General features: G+C 35.6%; 1 protein-coding gene and 1 non-coding gene across 3 annotated transcripts in view; one reads left to right on the forward strand and one right to left on the reverse strand.

The window, feature by feature from the left end:
- CDH2 (cadherin 2) overlaps nt 1-20,198 on the forward strand; it is a 209,298-nt gene that overhangs the window by 141,551 nt on the left and 47,549 nt on the right. For both annotated transcript variants that reach the window (XM_032421278.1, XM_032421279.1), the window contains exons 3-7: nt 6,421-6,647; nt 8,338-8,484; nt 10,230-10,385; nt 14,773-14,917; nt 17,554-17,726. In XM_032421278.1, the coding sequence (XP_032277169.1) occupies nt 6,421-6,647; nt 8,338-8,484; nt 10,230-10,385; nt 14,773-14,917; nt 17,554-17,726 (848 nt within the window). The remainder of the gene's footprint in view (nt 1-6,420; nt 6,648-8,337; nt 8,485-10,229; nt 10,386-14,772; nt 14,918-17,553; nt 17,727-20,198) is intronic.
- On the reverse strand, nt 18,317-18,423 carry LOC116642874. Its single transcript, XR_004301406.1, has one exon. It is a non-coding gene; the product is annotated as a U6 spliceosomal RNA (small nuclear RNA).

Below are 20,198 nucleotides of genomic sequence, written 5' to 3' on the forward strand. Positions count from 1 at the left end.
CAGATATTTAATTGTGTATAGAGTTGTTTTAAATTTGAATAATCCCATGGATTAAGCCTGTTTTTTTAGTTGTCTAAGGAAATTTATTTCCTTCTCCTGTGTTACGAAATTCTGGAGTTCCTACTTTGAGTTATTTGAGTATTTAAGCAAAATTAATGTTTTAATGTAAGGAAGATCATTCTGTCAGAAAAAATAATTCAAGTTCCTTGATTATTTTTAAAATAATAGAATTTCTGCTTTATTACACGTGTCTAATAAGAAATTATGACTTTTGTGAAACACCGACTGAATATCTCCATCCCTGATGTATATATGTCAAGTTATTGATTCAGTTATATAGCTCCAAGTAATACCACTTTGAGGCAGTTCACTGGAACTCATGTTTATGAGAGACTGAGGATTTTGACAATTATCCCTTTCAAATATCTAATAATATAGCAGGTTAGATCCTCACCAATAAGGAAATTTTTCCTATTATTAACGTCTTGCATTAGTGTGGCACATTTGTTGCAACCAATAATGATACATTATGAGTAAATAAAATCCGTAGTTTACATTAGGACTTACTCTCTGTGTTGTGCTGTTCCTTCAGTTTTGACAGATGCAGAAGGCCATGTATCTACCATTACACTATCATATAGAATAGTTTCATGGCTAAGGATGCATTTTAATTCAAAATAAATTTATCATCTTTTCTTAAAAAAACATATATTAAAAAAACGATTAAACTGTTTCATGTTTTGGAAGATAAAAGTTGAAAATTGTATGCATTATGTTACTCAGAGTTCTTTACCTACCATTTATTAGGAAAATGTTTTAATAACAGGAACAGCTTGGTTCCAGTGAATCATGTATTTCTTCTAACAACAGAAACATGTCTATGATCATTGCCTTATTTTCCTCATCTTGAAAGTTAAATTTTAAATCTAATTTTAATAATTAAGCTATGTCCCTTGGATATCTCTTTCTTCTTTCCAAATGGCTTCTACCCACACTCCTTTTTATATTTAACCAGTTTTTTTGTATACATACTTTGTCATAGTCCTCCTGAAAACTCCTTTGAAATGTTATGTAAATTTAATTTATAAATTAAATTAGTGGTGTAACTGAGATTCTGTAACATAGCCATGTCCCGCTATTTTTTTTCATAAACGTCTATGTTTCTGTAAAAAAAAAAAAAAATCTTCTTGAATAAGTTTGAGTGGTTGTTTCAAGAAGAGAATTTTGTAAAATTTGAGAAAATATTCTTAGCTGCATCTAAGTCATAAGTGAAACAAAATAATAGGCAAAAACACTGACCAGTGGTTAATAAGTGGAATCCACGCATTCCCCACTGTGTCAGACCACAAACTAGGTGGTCTAAACAACAAATGATTTTCTTCCAGTTCTGAAGTGTGTAAGTCCAAGACCAAGGTGACAGCAGGTTTGGCTTCTCTCGAGACCTTTCTCTGCTTGCAGATGGCCTCCTCCTTGCTGTGTCCTCACAGGGTCTTTCATCTGTGTTTATGCACATCTATGCCCAAATTTCCTCTCCTTATAAGGACTCCCGTCCTATTGGTTGAGGGCCTACCCATATGAGCTTTGTAAATCTTAATTACCACTTTAAAGACCAGCATGTCCAATTACAGTCATATTCAAAAGTATTGGGAGTTAGTGTTTCAGCATAGGAATTTTGAGGAGCACAATTCAGTTTGTAACACCCATTGAAATTAGTAAGCCTTTTAATTTGTGTGACTTGAAAACAGTAAAATGTAGTTAGCATTGATGAAGCATGTCACCGTGAAGCAGGCACTCGACACGCATTAACTCCCAACCACAGGATGAAGTCAGGACGAAGCTTTCACTGAGGAGGATTTTCTCAGTTAAGGTGTCGACCCTAATGGTTGACTGTACAAAGGGAATTACGTAATGAAAAACACTTCTTTAAACCTGAATCCTCCCCCAGTATATTGCTTATTTTAGTATTTGAGCAAATGCAAATTAACATTTGTTTAACAAACCCAGAAGAATTTAATAATAGATATGTTAAACCAATTCATAGTAGTTATAGGTGAGGAGCAGGGGTGATAGAAAACTAATTACTTTAAAGAACTGAGGGGGATGGGAGGATGGGTTAGCCTGGTGATGGGTATTAAAGAAGGCACGTTCTGCATGGAGCACTGGGTGTTATACGCAATGAATCATGGAACACTGCATCAAAAACTAATGATGTAATGTATGGGGATTAACATAACATAATAAAATTAAAAAAAAAAAAAAAAACTCACAGATCATTCCCAGCTGAGTGCTTGGTACCTACCAGGTGTCCAGTAAACATTTATTGAATCAAAAAACGAAAGAAAGAAAAAGAAAGAAAGAAAGAAAGAAAGAAAGAAAGAAAGAAAGAAAGAAAAAGAAAGGAAGGAAAGAAAGAAAGAGAAAGAAAAAAGAAAGAAGAAAGGAAGGGAGGAAGGAAAGAAAGAAAGAAAGAAGAAAGGAAGTGAGGAAGGAAAGAAAGAAAGAAAGAACTGACCTTTATGCAATTTCCTGCAGTTTTCCCCAGGGTCAGACTCCCTGAGGAAAGAAAGAAAGAAAAGAAAGAAAGAAAGAAAGAAAGAAAGAAAGAAAGACAAAGAAAGAAAGAAAGAAAGAAAGGAAAGAAAAAAAGAAAGAAAGAAGGAAGGAAGGAAAGAAGGAAGGAAGGAGGAAGGAAGGAAGAAGGAAGGAAGGAGGAAGGAAGGAAGAAAGAAAGAAAGAACGAACTGACCTTTATGCAATTTCCTGCAGAGAATTTTCCCTGAGGTCAACCACTTCTCATTCATAGGATGTTCCGAGACCCTTTATAGGAAAAGGCATATTTTTTTTCCTTCTTTGCAAATGCATTTTTCTTTAAAGGCCTTCTTCTTTCCCTTCCCTGCATCATTCTGACACCTGAATCCAAGTAGGTAGCTGAGTACCAAATTAACAGAATCCTCAGGCACTGGAAGAGTGAGCGTGAATTTCCCCTTCTGCTGGCCGCCCCTCTGCACCCCACTTCCAAAGGCCCAGCTACTCCCCTTTAGGGGACATTTAGGGTACACTCTAACTTAAGGACTTCTTTTTAATAATACTCTTTACTCTGGTACTTTTGGAGATCTAAATGTGGCATTATTCTCTTCACGAGCATTTATCAAACCCCTTTGTCTTTATTCTGTTTACTAAAGGTTTAGGTTCGGGAACTTACGAGTCACGAGTTTAGTTGGATTCTTTTTTGCTTTGGTAGGAGAATCCCTAAAGTCAAGCCATGGGTACGGATGACTCTCTGAATTTTCTTTCCCCATTTGTAGAACAGAAATAATGATTCCCACTTCAGGAGGTTATTGCTAAGGCTGAAGTAGATAACCTAATCTTCAGTAACTTGTTCAATGCCGGGCATGCAACAACTATTAATTTATTTTCTTTTGCTCCCAACAACCGAATACAAAGTCAAATTACTTAAAGATTTTTTGTTGTGGTGGTTGCTGAACGTTATTGCTGCAGCAGGCTGGACATACTTCTATGTTTCCTGCCTATTTTCAAGTTTTTTGAAAAGTTGTAAGGTATTCACCATATAATTAGTCTGTGAAAATTTAATAAGCATTTATACTGGGTCTGTCACTTTTAGGTGTCCTAGGAAACAGAATAACCAAGACTCACTGTCAGGAAGCCAAAATGAGTTTACAGTCTACTTACAGAGAGAAGATTTAGTCACATGAAACCATTAATAAGTAGACATTATTCTTATAATCATCCTAATAAAAATAAAGTGCTAATATGTGCTTCCATGGACAGGAAATGTAAAAACAAATAAGAGTTAAAATTAAATTAAAATAAAAAATTTGAAGCCTTCCCAAATGAGGGCATTGGCTGCCATATTCTAAAGATCATCTAGGTGAACCCTATGCCCAAATGATGGCCTGGCTCTGGAGCTGTGGCATGGAGAATGGGGGTGGAGGAGCTTTCCAGAAAAAGTGGTGAGCATGGGGTTTGGGCTGCAGTGAGATGGGGGAATGACTGAGAAATCCAATTGGGTTGAATATGTTTTAGAAGATGATGTACAAAAATTACCAAAGAGATCAAGTGACCAAGAGCAAAAAGAGCATTGTACACCAGATGAAAGAGGGTATATAATATTATTGATAGTAAGCATGGAGGAGACCTGACTGAGCAACAGAGGTTTAGTCTAGGAGTAGATGCTCAATGACCTGGAGCAGGGAGAAGACCTATAGGAGGCAGATGCAACAATCCAGGTGTAAATTGATGAGGGTCCATGCTAGAGTGGTAAAAAGGAACAAAAAAGTGCAAAGGTCTGATCTACGTTATGTTTTTAAGTTCACAAATACCTTTTTTGATATAAAAAGGTGTTTTTATACAAAGATGATAAGTCTTGAATTTTGCTTTCTCAGCAGGGTTCCCCCAAATCAATTTTACTTTTCATTTTGTCTTTAATAAAAGATTAGCAGTAGATGGCATTGTTCTGTAGAACAGATTACCTATTTTTCACTTTTAAATAGCATGGCAAGTAAGATGGGGTAAATAAGTATCTTTTGGGATACTTCTACTCTGAAGACAAATATTCTGGTTTAACATAATTTAGTGTGTTATAACTTTTTTTTTCAAACTTTATTTATTTTTTATTTTTTTAAAGATTTTATTTATTTGACAGAGACACAGCGAGAGAGGGAACACAAGCAGGGGGAGTGGGAGAGGGAGAAACAAGCTTCCCGCCAAGCAGGGAGCCCGATGCGGGGCTCGATCCCAGGACCCTGGGATCATGACCTGAGCTGAAGGCAGACGCTTAACGACTGAGCCACCCAGGCGCCCCATGAGATATAACTTTTATTTTCATTTTTAGATGTTTGAAAAATGAAGGATGATATATGTGGGACTATGTGGGAAATAATATATTCAGTAGTTAAAGTATTTTATTATTGTTATCAAGGATTTTATGGTTACTAAGGGAAATAAGCTTGCATGTTATTTGGCTGTGATCTTGTGCACATCTCAGTGAATTTATATTAATGAAAACAAAAGAACTCATCAATCCATATGTGGAGTGGGAGTTTGAAAAAATTTACTTAGATATTTGAAAAATGCAAAAAGTAGTATATGATTATATTTTGTAATGTGTACCTATTAATTGCTTTCCAGAATATATCCTATGTACAAATTGTGGTAGGGACATAACATCACATGTTTACAGAAATTTAAAACATTGTTTTTTCTTTGCTCCCTTTATGCTATTCCCAGGGAAATTTTCCTCATAAAGAATGATAGAGGATTTCAAAGGAAATCATCTTCCTTAGAGAATATTTTTATTATTTTATAATTTTACTTTGGCTTGACTATGTTTAGTCCTACATTTATAAGCATGTGGTTTAACTTTTGTGTTGTTATCCAATGAGACATAAGCTGATTGATGTTGCTCTTTTTTTGCACTTTTTTATTATGTTAATCACCATACATTACATAATTAGTTTTTGATGTAGTGTTCCATGATTCATTGTTTGTATATAACACCCAGTGCTCCATGCAGAACGTGCCCTCTTTAATACCCATCACCAGGCTAACCCATCCTCCCACACCCCTCCACCTCTAGAACCCTCAGTTTGTTTTTCAGAGTCCATCGGGTTGATGTTGCTTTTAAGAAAGCATTGATTTTTTTTCAATTTTAAGTCATTACATGTTACATAAAGATAAGATACTATATTTTGAGATATGTTTTATTTTTATGTCTGAAAATTTATAAATTGTTACTGCTTCATAGAACTATTATAAGCACCATGAGGATTAGAAATTGCAAATTATTCCCGTTTTAATTACTACTACGGTCTTGTAATTCTAGAGCATGGTGGGCATTCAACATTAATAAAAGTTATTGCTTTCTTCCTTGAAGAATTTATTCAAAAATTATAAGTTAAGACTGTGTGCCAGGAAATGTGCAAAGTATTCAAGATAACTAAGAAAATTGGCCCTGATAGTACCTCTCACCGTGAATGTCAGGAATGGCTATAAAACTGTGGTAGAGTTCAGATTGCTACATGAAGACCGAGAACTAGGGATGGTTCCACCTTCAGTGACTCTGGAGCTGGGACGGAAAGGATGAGTGGGAGTTTGTTAAGGAGTGGCAGATAATATCAGGGAGAGAGGGAGAGCATGGCGGAAAAAACAGGTGTAGCCAAGGGCTCCAAGATGCAGGGGAATGTGGAGGGAGGGGAAAGGCTTTGGAACAAGGAGATTCTGGGGACCAACTCAGAATCATAATCTGGTATCTTTAGTATGAGAATTCCTTTAATAATGTAAAACTGAAACTTCTGTGTTTTATGCGTACCGCGTTTTACCCTTTAACCTAAGCGGGACCCGGACTTAGACATTTCTGCGTTTGTATTATCATGTGACTTGTAGGTTTGTTATCTCTTACAGTGAAGTTCAGCAACTGCAATGGAAAAAGGAAAGTCCAGTATGAAAGCAGTGAGCCAGCAGATTTTAAGGTGGATGAAGACGGTATGGTGTATGCTGTGAGAAGCTTTCCCCTCTCCTCTGAGCATGCCAAGTTCCTGATATACGCCCAAGATAAGGAGACCCAGGAAAAGTGGCAAGTAGCAGTAAAATTGAGCCTCAAGCCTGCCTTACCTGAGGATTCAGTGAAGGTAGAGTATCCAAACATGGCTTTGGAGTTATGTTTGAAAATGAGATTTATACAGTTGGAACTAAATAGATGCTTTGCTTTACGTCACATTGGCCAGTATTTGAATTTTTATCATCTTCAACCACTTCAATATTATTTTGTTGGTTTTTTTTAATCTTAACTTAGACTAAATATATATTTAAGGTATCTGAAATTGCGTTTGAAACGGTTGTTTATACTTTGAGATTTGTAACTTAATTTAAATTAGAAGTAGTTGTTTGTTTTAAGTTTCTTTGCAGCTTTACAAGCTGTTAAATATAACCCGAAAATAATTCTTTGCAAGATGTCACTAGTAAAGTCTATTAAATGGGAAGTACAGATATACAGTAGCAATAGGAAAGCATTTCTAGCTAGGAGTATTGGGTTTTTGTCTTGTCCCTTAATAATCAAATTGGGGAGTATGAATTATTTATACTACTGACCTAACTTTAAGGAATGATATACTCCCTCTGGTGGAAGCTGCTATGAACCAGAATAAAAGAAGTAGATAGACTTCCAACAACGTACAGTTTGATTAAATTCAGCAAACATTTACTGAGCACTTACTTTGTATAAATCACTATACTAGGAATTTTTAATAAGATACAATAACTTCTTCAGTAAAGTTATGATAACTATTAGTTTCTGAATATTCTAATTCGTGTTAATTCGAAAAAAATATGAGGAGACACCAAAATCATCTATTTTGAAGTCCATAATTTCATGAAGTATAAGTATTACATTTTGTAGACTTATTGTACTGTGGGAGATAAGAATACACACATTCACTTCTGCTATTTAATTTTAAGTGTGACATACACACCCATAATCAAATATGAGTAAGTGTATTCGTGGAAAAGATATCATTTTTCTCTTGTCCCAATGTTAGACTTTTATTATGTGAAATGTAATTTATTAATCTATTAACTGTTAAGGGAAATCATGTCATTTGGGGACTACAGAGGGAGAAACTGGTAACTAATTGAGTGAAAAGATGCTTTTGTTGTTGATGATTCGCTGTGTTCCAGCAAACTAGCTTGGATATTTGCATGGAAGCAGCAAGGGCTAATGGCTAAAATGTCTACAGATATAAGGAGAAACAGAAGAAAATGTTGACATCCAGCAGAGATTAATACCCAATGTGCAAAGTGGGTCATCTACAGCATCCATCATGGCTGACATAGGTTTAGAATAATTACAGCATTAATTCTGTGGGATTTAATAGGGTCATAAATATTTGAGACATGCCTTAGCAGTATGTATTAAACTTCTCTTGGAATTCAAATTATATTTTAGCACATCAAGATCTAAATTTAATGTACAGTAGCACATTACCTGAACTGTGGTTTAAACTAATGAGAGATGTATAAAAGGACACCATTAAATTTTGCTCAATATTAACTCCTACCTAAGATGGTTATAGAAACTGCAAATAGTTTACACAGATGTGCCACATAATAAATTGTTTGGAATTCAGTTCTTCAATGATCAGTGTAACCCCCAAATTTTATGGTGTTTTCTATTATTTTAATAGAGGGATGAGGAGAGGGCCTCCAGGTGTATTTTCTTGTTCAGAACAGTGAACCCTACACTGTCAGGTATCCATTGATATTGCTGTCTTTCAGAAAATGTTTTTCCTAGTACTCAGCAATGTCTTGTATTTTAATGCAAAGGAATCACAACAAATTGAAGAAATAGTATTCCCAAGACAAGTGACTAAGCACAATGGCCACCTACAAAGGCAGAAGAGAGACTGGGTTATCCCTCCAATCAACTTGCCAGAAAACTCCAGGGGACCTTTTCCTCAAGAGCTTGTCAGGGTAGGCTGGCACAATTTTAATTGTCTCCATGGCATGTGTCAAGTGTATGTTAGAAACGCTTTTGTCTATTTTATCACAAGATAGACTTTACAACATGTATTAAAAATATATTTTTTTGCATAGATGAAATGTCTATAGTGTTGTATAGAGCCTCTTTTTTAAAAAAATTATTATCTCAGATTATGTGTAAGTAGAGCTCTCTGTGGGTCCCCTACACCACGGACGATGCAGTCTGTTGAGTGTGTGAATACGTAAGCCCTAACTCCAACGTGCGTCCACACCCAGACCATACCCTTTCTCACAACACACATACACACACACACACACACACACCCCTTCACTTCCCTGTCTGACAGCTATGCTCTCCATGATGATCTTTGCCCTCTACAGATAGCTTTTGAGCCAAAGAAGAAATAAAGGGGCAATCATTGCTAAAAAGGCCAGCACCAAGTGCATTTGAGAGTTTTTTAAAGAAAAAAGGAAGTGACCTCTGATACCATTAACAGAATCCCTGGGGCTGTGCAAAGCCATAGGCTTTTATAAATCTGAGAAGTAATTTTTTTTCAGTTACTCCAAATGTATACCATCAGATGTGGAGAAAAAAAATCACAGGTAGTTGTGTATGTTTAGTAAAATTAGCAACCCATTGTTTATTACAAAAGGAAAAAAGACAAAGTTATTGTGTATTTATTTATTTGAATGTAGATGTTTGTGTGCATGATTAATTTAGCATTCCAATACATACTTACTGAAAGCTGTATTTTTTAATAAGTCATTTTTTTGTATTGCGTATTTTATTTTAATGCACATTATAATTCAATTTAACAATGAACAACATAACCCCCAAATAAAGGCTTTTTTTTTCCTACTTTAATGGACAGTGAGTAAAAAGAGAATTTTGCCTTAACAAGAAAAATAATAAACTAGATTCTGTTACTGGGTTAAGTATATTTACCTGCTACATAAAGATCTGTTATTATCACCTGCGAAGGTATTGCCAATGGGCGCTTTCTCTGAGCTGTTCTTCTTCCTCCCTTTCTATAGCCTTTTCCTATGTCAGCTCACCTATAAACTTATTTTTCTGGGGAATTATTAGATTTGGAGGAAAAGGCAGTGAGCCTATAGTGGGTTGAGTTTTTGAGAGCATAAAAATGTATTGTAAAATGATCTCTTGTATGTTTTGTTATTAATAAAGAATTTGGAGTAATAGGTGCCACCTTAAAATGACACGGAAAGCTTTGGAATTGCAGTGAATAATGTCCCTATAATGCAAGTGCAGAAATCTGACTTCCAAGCTCACCCATAATATTAGAGTTCCCATGTAAGGTTGTTTCACACTGTGGCCTAAACAGTTATGTCTTCTCCTAACTGATACAAAAAGGTAAACAAGTTTATTTCAGTTAAATTGGACACCTGTTCTTATGTTAAATATTATAACCTATAATCTCCCTGGATACAATTTGATGCAGTTTAAAAAACTGACACTCCTTAAATTTGACTTTTTGGCACTGCTCCTAGAGAGTGTTCTTTTAGAGGTTAATACTGGCCCCAGTCTTTCCGGTGATAGGTGACATCTCTTTTTGAAGCTTATCACCGAGAAGCTAGGATGAGAAAAAGGACTTGTTTTCTGGGAAGAGACGCTGTTAAGTTTGTAACTGAAAAAGGGCATGAGGTGTGGCATGTCCTGTCCTGATAAAGAGCTCGTTTAGTCTCTCATTTAATATGATTGTCTTCTCAATCCTCAGATCAGGTCGGATAGAGATAAAAACCTTTCACTACGGTATAGCGTAACGGGGCCAGGAGCTGATCAGCCTCCAACCGGTATCTTCATTATCAACCCCATCTCAGGTCAGCTGTCAGTGACCAAGCCTCTGGATCGTGAGCTGATAGCCCGGTTTCATGTAAGATTTCAGCCCGCTGATAACCTGATGTATTAATACTCTTCTAACTGTGTAGAGCTTAACGTTTGCCTCTTAACATTGGTCTTAGAGCTTTGATACTGACAGGTTTAATACCAGAAGTGAGCTTTGTAGCCTTTTCAATTTGTTGTAATGATTTCATTGTTTTTATAGGATTGATGAATGCTTAGGGTAAAAAACAAACAGTGCCAAAGAAGAAAGTGAAATTGCCAGAAATCTCCTTACCCTTTACTGTTGGTGTGGCTAAGGACTTACAGGAACAAATTTACATGAAGGAGGTCAAAATTGTTGCCTGTAAATTATAGAGATCACAACACTTTTAATGACTGCATAGTATTCCATTAAATGTGTAGGCTATAATTTTAATGACAGTTTCTTACGATTTCGATAGACATCTGTGTTCGTCATCTTTATCTATTCTTCTTGGTCTGATTGTTACCATGAAATAGTCTTAGAAAATGGGTAGTATATTTTAATTTTGTTATTTGTTGGCTGTATTCCTTCCAGAAAGATGTGCCATTCTGATGCTCCCAACCAGAAATTGAGATTTCCCTTTCTCTCATAACCCAGCCAACACTTGGTTTCATCAATCTGCCAATCTGAGCAATATTTTCTTAGATATAGTATCTTATTATATTTCTTATGTTCATTTTTATGCTCTTTATTTTTCTGTTTTATCTGTTTTCTTGGTGAGTTATCACAACTTTATGTATATAATTTATATGTTCATATTTTTAAATATACATATATATTTGAAACTGATTTTTCCAATTTAAAAATACTAATTGTAGTGAGTGTTTTAAAGCTCAAGAATTGCCTAATATTAATCAAATTCCAAGAAGCATTTTTCTTTTTTTTTTTAGCCATGCTTACACATTTCCTGGAACAAGATTTCAACAATTTTTTCATGAGTTTAATATAGAAACCTAAGTTGGTCTTTATTACTTCTCCAGTGTCTGCATGAATAACTAAAACTTGCAATGAAATTATCATTTTTTTAGACAGAATATATGCGCATTATAAAAACTTTCAAATAATGCAATACTAATAAGAAAGTAAAAATGATTTGTAATCTCAGTACGTAAAACCAACCTGTTTGTTTGTTTCTTTTTTTTTTTTTGGAACACTTTGGTGATATGCTGTAGGATGTTTCTCTTTGCCTAGATTCATAAATGTATTTCTTTGAAATTGGCATCATTCTCTGAAACCAGCTTTTGTCACTTTTGCAATCACAAGATTTAGCATATTTCCACGTCAGTAAATAATTATTTACTTATAGCATCATTTTCAATTGCTTCAAATTATTTTGTTGAATGAATGTAATGTAATTTTAACTAATTACTTATGGGTAGACATTTGGGTAACTTAGTTTTTTTATTTTATTTTGCAGCTATAAATAATGTGGCAGGGAACATTTTTTTGTACATTTGCCCATTATATCCTTGGAATAAATTCCTAAAATTGGAATTATTTTAATAAATATAGTGAAGTTCTCTAGAATGGTTGCATTATGTTGCACTACCTGCCCACTGTGTAGGAGATATACTTTCTCCACTCTATTCTCTTACTTATCGAACTATCATTTGCAAAGAAATTATCTTAATGCTTTAAGTTGCCTACGTTGAATATCTAATCAGAGTGAATTTCCTATTCCTGTTCTCTGTTGAATTTTGTTTTTTTAGAGGTGGGGGGGAGGGGCAGAGGGAGAGGGAGAGAGAATCCCAAGCAGGCTCCATGTCCAGTGTGGAGCCCAACATGGGGTTCAGTCTTATGACCCTGAGATCATGACCTGAACTGAAATCAAGAGTGGAACACTTAACCAACTGAGCCACCCAGGCGCCCCTCTCTGTTGAATTTTCTTTTGGCTTGTTTACTTTTTATTCTTAGTGTTAAGAAGCTCTTATCTATTAGGGATGTTAATGTTTAATTTGTCATATGTTTTCCTTTTCTGTTGTTTGTTTTTAAACTTTGTTAATAATTTTTACCCTACTATAGTTCTTGCATTGTAAAATTAGTTGTGTTTTTCAATTTTATCATAAAGTCTTGTTTTAGAGATGGTTATAAAAGCCTTCTCTACTCCAAGATTCTAATCTCCCCAGTTTTATCTGTTGTATTTATTTATTTATTTTTGCATCTATATTTTTAACCTCTGTGCAGTTTATTTTACTAAAAGGAGAGAGGTATATAGATCCACTTTGTTTTTCCTTTGTAGATAGCCAGTTGTCCCATGTATTGAATTAGTATTCCCAGCGGTTTATCATCGATATTTAGTCATTCAAAACTTTTTATTCCACATATGCATGTGTTTGTTTTTAGACTCTTACACTGAACAATAACATATTTGTTGAATTTTTGCACTTGTAAAAACTTTTTAAATTATTGAAGTTTTGAAAATTGTTAAAATATTGATATGTGGTAGAGCAAGATTCCTATAGATCTAAACAGACGAATAAGCATATGAGAAATTTTTAAAACTTTTTCAAGGATGCCTGGCTGGCTCAGTGGGTAGAACATGAGACTCTTGATCTCGTGGTCGTGAGTTCAAGCCCCATATTGGATGCAGAGCTTAAAAAAATAAAATGAGGGTTATTCTTTAAAAAGGGAGGGTGGCGCCTGGCTGGATCAGTCTGTAGAGCATCTGACTCTTGATTTGGGGGTCATGAGTTTGAGCCCCACGTTGGGTGTAAAAATTAAAAAAAAATTTTTTTTAACTCTGAGTACTATTTGAGTACTACTCGGCATTCCCTTCTTCCAAAGGACTTGATTGTTTCATCAACCAGTTCATCAACCAGGTTTTTTTTAATCTTTCAGGAACATGTAATGCTAGTGCTTTTTATATTGTTCTAAACCATAAAGATATAAGTAAAACTTCCAAACCTTTCATAAAGACAAAAGCTCATTAATAGGGAAACTTGATAAAGATAGCACACGAGAGACCAGTCTCTAATTAGACTAGTCTTGGATTTATGAATATAAATAATATCAATACAAAAATTCTAAATAATTCTTCCTGTATGAAGTTTCATTATCTGAACTCCTGTGGTTAAAACCTCAGATCAGTTTTGGGGTCAACTCTTGCTCTGCAGATTCTTACTGCCAGCACAGAAAAGAATGATACTCATAAAAAATAAAAAAATAAAAAAAAGAATCAATTATAGAATTGCAAGGATGTTTCAGTGTGAAGATCTATTAACATGTAATGTATTAAATAAGTAAAGGAAAAAAGGATTATTTTATAGCTCTTAAAAGGCAATAATAAAATTTACATTGTTTCATGTGTTAAATAACCTCTAAATTTTTTAAAAAGGGGATATGTTGATGCTTCTTTAACTTGATGAAGCATATCCAACAGAAACCAATAGCCAGCATGATACTTCACAGGAAAAAAACCACAGAAGCATTCCCAATAAAAAGAAGCAATTCAACGGAACACTACACAGCTATTGAAAAGAATGTAATGGATCTCTATGTGCTGGATTAAAAGATTTTGAGGATATTCTGCCAAGAGTAGCTGAGTGACTGTATTAATTTAAAAAAAAAAAAGATAAAATTTTTAGAATACCTGTAAAACTGAGAACTCAAGCTTGGGAGAGGAACAATTGTCTTACATACTCACACACTTTTAATGTTGGCGAGTGACTTTTACAATGAAAAAAAAAAAACCCACCTAGTGTCAAAATTCCCTAAACACATTTAATTCTAAGTTCTCTTCTGTTCTTTTAATCTCTACGACTACTCTGTGCCCAGTACATTTTTAATTACCCTGACTCATACGTACAGATTTAGCAAAAGGATTTGGGAACTGGACAGAACTGGCTTTGTCTATGGGCTCTGTGAAGAGACAGAGCAAAATCACTTAGCTTTTCTGAAGCTCAATTTCTTCACCTTCAAGCGCTTATCGTTTCTGCCTCACTCTTTTGTATATGGATCAAATGAGTTAAAATCCGTAAAACTGAGCACAATGCCTAGCAAATAGTAAGTGTTGGCTTTTTACTACAATATCTATCCTAATCACATGAAGTTTGGCTAACTTTAATTTTTTTTAAAGATTTTGTTTATTTATTTTGGTGGGGAGGGGCTGAGGGAGAGAGAGAATCTGAAGCAGACTGCACACCCACTGGGGAGCCCCACACAGGGCTCAATCCCAGGAACCTGAGATCCTGACCTGAGCCGAAATCAAGAGTCAGACGCTTAACAGACTGAGCCACCCAGGTGCCCTGGCTAACTTAAATTTTGATGGGGAGAGTAGCTTTTTCTTCAGTTTCTCTGTTCACCCTTGCGATTTTGGTAGCATGGTGATTGTATATTTTATCTTCTCACTTGAGACATAAAAGTGTTAAATAGTTTTGTTTTCTAATTATTTTTGCAGTTGAGGGCACATGCAGTGGATATTAATGGAAATCAAGTGGAGAACCCTATTGACATTGTCATCAATGTTATTGATATGAACGATAACAGACCAGAGTTCTTACACCAGGTTTGGAATGGGACAGTTCCTGAGGGGTCAAAGCCCGGTAAGTTTGAACATAATAATTCGGAGATTCAGGAAATGCTGTGTAATTCAGCACTGGTTATAAGCAAGAAAAGGAGAAATCATGTGAGCCTTTTGGTGTTATTTTCTTTCATGCGAAATGATTTTAGGGAAAAAAGAAGGTAACAGTAAAAAACCGATTGAAGAGAGAAAACAGAAAAATATCACTTCCCACTTTGGAAAAAAATATACACTAAAGTCTCTGATTCTATATTATAGGATTTATGGGATCCTTTCATTCTGTTGCAGTTGGTGTAAAGTCGGTGTGGCTAAAAAGTGAGCGCTGGAAGACCAGGGACTTTCTGTTCATAAAGTACAGATTTTATCATATTACTCGGAGGAGCAAGTAAAACTCAATTAGAGTCTGAAATGTACTTGGTATTCCTAGGTAAAGCCAAAAAGCAGAGAGGGGGCTTGGAGACAGCTGTGGTGACACTGGATATTTACTTTGGAATGACCCTAATGTCTTCTGCAGCCCACACTTTTAAACTAGTGTCATGGAAAGTGTCCTAGCCTAGAAACAGGAGTTGCCAAACCCTCTCACCATCGTGCAGTGATGTTTGACTAAAATTTTAGACTCGGGTCCTTGAAAACACTGTAAACTTCAGAAGACCAAGGCTAGGAAGGCCAATTTAGTTTGAAAAACTAGTGGACAAGAAAACCAGTGGTTAGAGAGGTGGGAAAAGATAGTGTTTCACCAGCTTTCCTGAGATGATTTGGTGTTTGGAGAGATTTAATTAGCTACGTCATTATTTTTATTTTGAATTTAAAGAGCCTCAACATTTAAAATAGTGCTACATATTACCTTTGTCACCTACGCCAGTTTATACCAGTAGCTCCTTTACGCATACGCCAATTTATAGATATAACCACATATGCCTTAGATTGGCACTTTTTCTTGGTTCAATTGTACCTGTCTATATCCTCAGAAAGGAAGTAGAGGTGGGGGGTGAGGGGAGCTGGAGTAGGAGGATGGGGCTGTGCGGGAAGTTCAACCATCTGTGGCTCCTTCTGAGTCACATTCCAGAGTAGCTTTCTTTGGTATTTTAAAATACTATAAAATCAAAGAACATTAAACATATCCTTACTAAAACACTAGTCTTATACACATATTCTAAAGACAAATGAAGATAAAGATTTTTTACGTGCGGAAATTATTTTTTGTTGTTTTTTTAAATCACTTATTTCGTATGTTCCTCTGTTGTTTCTAACTTTATTAAAAGTACTGCTTCATGAAAACTGTCAAAAATAAACCATTAAAGATATATTTTTTATGCATTTGATCATGAATTTCCATGAAAGCCTCCCATAGACATTTCATGCATGTGTTTCCAGTAGTCGTTCTGTAAGGATCTTGAATTAAACTGCATTGTAATCAGTATTTTGGTTCAACATTCCGGAATATACTTTTTTTGTTTTGACCATTCATTTGTTCATGCGGCAAGCGTTTATAGAGTCTCTGCTGTATGCTAGTCATTGTTTTACCACTGTGGGCACAGTGTTGACACAGTAGTTCGTAACCCTAACCCTAACCCTGACCCTAACCCTAATCCTAACCCTAACCCTGACCCTAACCTGTCCTACTGGAGCTTACATTTTAGTAGGGGAGAAAAATAAAAGCCAAGGAAGCAAGCACATATGCAATGAAGTTTAAAGAAAAATAAGGGTGTAGAGTGGGCACATAATCAGAAGTGTCTCACTCAAAGGGACAATCTCTGGAAAGAGATTTGAATAACGTGATCAAGCCTTCATGAATTCTGGGGCAAAACTGTAGCATGGAGAGGTTCTAAAGAAGAACTGAGCTTAGAGCACTCGTGACGAATTTAAATTAGAGATGGAAAATTTTATATGCTAGTTCTTATAAACATCCTACAGAACAAACCTTCCTAAATAGTAACTACTTTTCTCTCTACTTCTAAATTACACAGGGTGTGTAGCTAGTTTGAACTTATTTGATTCTAATGCGTTGTAGATTTCCTTTCCAAAATATCTAATAAATTGAAGTCCCTGAGTTTGTTACAGTGCTCTTGTAATCTCCTAGGAAATAATGAACCACAATGCCAAACCCCTATTCAATGTACCAAAACAGTAATGCATGGAATGATTCCTTATGACCTGAGTAAATGGAGTGTGCATCGTTATGCACACAGCTTACTTTCAGAAAGTGACTTAGGCATTGAGGAGAATCATGCTCAGCCTGTCATTTTCGATGTTATTGTATAACAGAGGAAAACATGGCAAAGGGAAAGTATCAGTGGCCATAAAAGATGTTGCTAATGGCATCTGTACTATTATTTGCATTTTATATAAATAAAGGTCTGAAGTGATCTTTTCTTTGAGTCCTATAGTGAACTTAGAAGTTATGGAAAAAATGAGTCTTTACAAATGTATACATTTTTAATAATTTTCCTTTCGAGGATCTAAACCATGTTTTATATTTTTTAAAGTGAGTGCTGTTCTTATCAGTAGCATTTTTAATTAAATCTAAGTGACTAAATGTTTGTTTTGAAAAAGTGAAACTAAGATTGATCTGAAAGGCAAATACACCTTTTAGGTATATCTATTTAGGAGACCCTCAAGTGCAGGGTGACCATTCATTTTCCATGTGTACTGTTCTAGGAACATATGTGATGACGGTCACTGCTATTGATGCGGATGATCCAAATGCCCTAAACGGGATGCTGAGGTACAGAATCCTGTCCCAGGCTCCGAGCACCCCTTCGCCCAACATGTTTACAATCAACAATGAGACTGGTGATATTATCACGGTGGCAGCTGGACTTGATAGAGAAGTAAGCCAACCAAAAACTATTTGAATTTGTTGTTTAATCTTAAAGGTACACGTGGTATGACATGCAGTTTATCTCCAGGTAATAATACATAGACAGTATTATTCAATATCAATTTTTTAAAGAAATCTTGTGCTATTTTCTACCGAACTTTGAATTGGTTAAATGATGTATGCATACTGGATGAATCATTGCTGGTCCATGTAATATTTAGAGTATAATTGACTAAGTTCATTAGATACATCTGGTATCTGATTTTTTAAATTCTTGGCATTTTTCTCAGTTTTCCCTTACATTCAAATGTTTTTGTGAGGAATTAAATTAAAAACCGTGCCCAAATAATGTGTGCATAAATTTAGGATAATTTTTAACAGTCATATTGTTTTTAAGATTTATTTATTTATTGTGGGGGTGGGGGTGGGGAGGGGCAGAGGGAGAGGGAGAGAGAGTCTCAAGCAGACTCTGCTCTGAGCGTGGAGCCCCACATAGGGCTCAATCCCATGACCCTGAGATCACGACCTGAGCCACAACCGAGAGTCGGATGCTCAACCAACTGCACCACCCCAGAGCCCCAACAGTCATTTTTTTTTTTTTTTAATATGGAACGCTTCACGAATTTGCGTGTCATCCTTGCGCAGGGGCCATGCTAATCTTCTCTGTATCGTTCCAGTTTTAGTATGTGTGCAGCCGAAGTGAGCACCCCAACAGTCATATTTTTAAGAGGCTACAAATAACGTGTGCTGAGGTGTTTTGTAGCGTCTCTGGATAACCTGGTTTGGTAAAAAGAGATTATCTCCTTTATTAGAATTTTCCCCTTGACTCTAAGATTAACTTACTTAACAGGCTTGAAGACTAGCAATGGCATTAATTCTACTGACAAGCCTTTAAAGTTATAAATGGAGAAAAACAGACTTCTGGCATAATTTTTGTTGAAAAAGGCATAAAATGTTGACAACACTGAAATACCATGTAGTGTCACAGTCTTGAGAGTGGATGGGCATTTCGGTTAATTCTCAATGCTCATCTCACTGTGACAGACCTCAACCCCTTGGTCCTCAGACACACCTCTGTGTTTTTGGTCATGTGATTGCTTCTAGCAGGAATGCCTTGCACCTTTTTCTTGCTCTTGAACCTTCCATTTCTTCATGTTTCTATTTAAGCCCCACTTATATCCTCTCCCGAAAACCCTGTCCCTAATGAATCTTTTACACTCTTTCTCTATGCTGTTCTGACCATTTTCTTAAGAGATTCTCAAGCTCATTATTGACCATCAGTAATCATTGCGTGAGTGAATTATCAAAGTGCTAATTCATAGACATTTGTGCTTTGTAGATTTCTGGCTGAGCCAGCTTTTATAGTAATGAGACCTCAGATTATGTATGTCAAAAGGAAACATTATACCTACTGTAATAAATATTATTGACAAGGATTTTAGGAGTTGGTTTTTATGATGCTTTATTTGCCCCAGTAGCATTCACTTGAATTCGATCGAAGAAAACATTACTATTGCAATTAATTATATACGCAAGATAGTGCTAGAAGCACTTTAATAAAGTAGTATGAACAAATCAAGATTACTTTATTCACAACTGAACTGAGCTGGGAGCCTTACTTAGGAGTTAGATGTATTCCTGTAACATGTACCTATTAACTTCCGGGTGTCACTGATTCTTTGTCCAGGAATATTCTGTATTGGAGATAGTTGAAATTTAGTGTTTGCAGTAGTACTTTTCATTCAGTGATACTTGGAACATGCATGTCTTTTCACCTCTTCCATTACCGTATGAAGTGCAATTCTTAAATGCCAGTAATCAGCATGCATGCATATTTTGTTTGAGAATAAGGGGTGTTTTCTAACATTCTCTCTTGAGTGCCAGGTTGCTCATATACTGTGTAGGTATGTAGCTCATCCCCCAATATAAATATTTCTCTTTCATTCACACTTTTCATTGGAAGATACAGAAATGGGGCTTCCTCATGTTTGCACACGGCAATATTCTTATCGCATTGAGTCTGGCTGTTTCATGACAAGAAAGAGAATTAAAGATCATTTTACTAAAGCAGACCAGCCATATATAAAAACTAGAGAGACTGCATTTAGTTTAGAGGATGAAAGCCTGACCGCGTACCCTAATTGTGGTTAAGTTTATTTTGCAGTGGACTGAAGCTGTCGTGCCCCACCCCCAATGAAATGAACGTGGAAATGGATTAGAAACGTTAGAATCATGTGTGAGAAATAGCTTCTTGACAGTGAAATTATTAAACACAACAATGAGTTACTAGAGTAAATTATGGAAAACCTTCCTTTTCTGAAAGTCATTTAATGGGAAAAAAAAATGTATCTATCTCAGATGGTTTATGGTAATTCTGCCTGAGGCCAGGGATAAATTACTCTGACTTCTTCAGGCCTCGTGCAGGCCTGAGATTCTTTTATTTCTATTAGAACTCACAGTTTTCTTTCTGTCAAAAGTAATT

This window comes from Phoca vitulina, unplaced genomic scaffold (assembly GCF_004348235.1).
Source record: "Phoca vitulina isolate PV1807 unplaced genomic scaffold, GSC_HSeal_1.0 scaffold24, whole genome shotgun sequence".
In the NCBI taxonomy this organism is placed as follows: domain Eukaryota; kingdom Metazoa; phylum Chordata; class Mammalia; order Carnivora; family Phocidae; genus Phoca; species Phoca vitulina.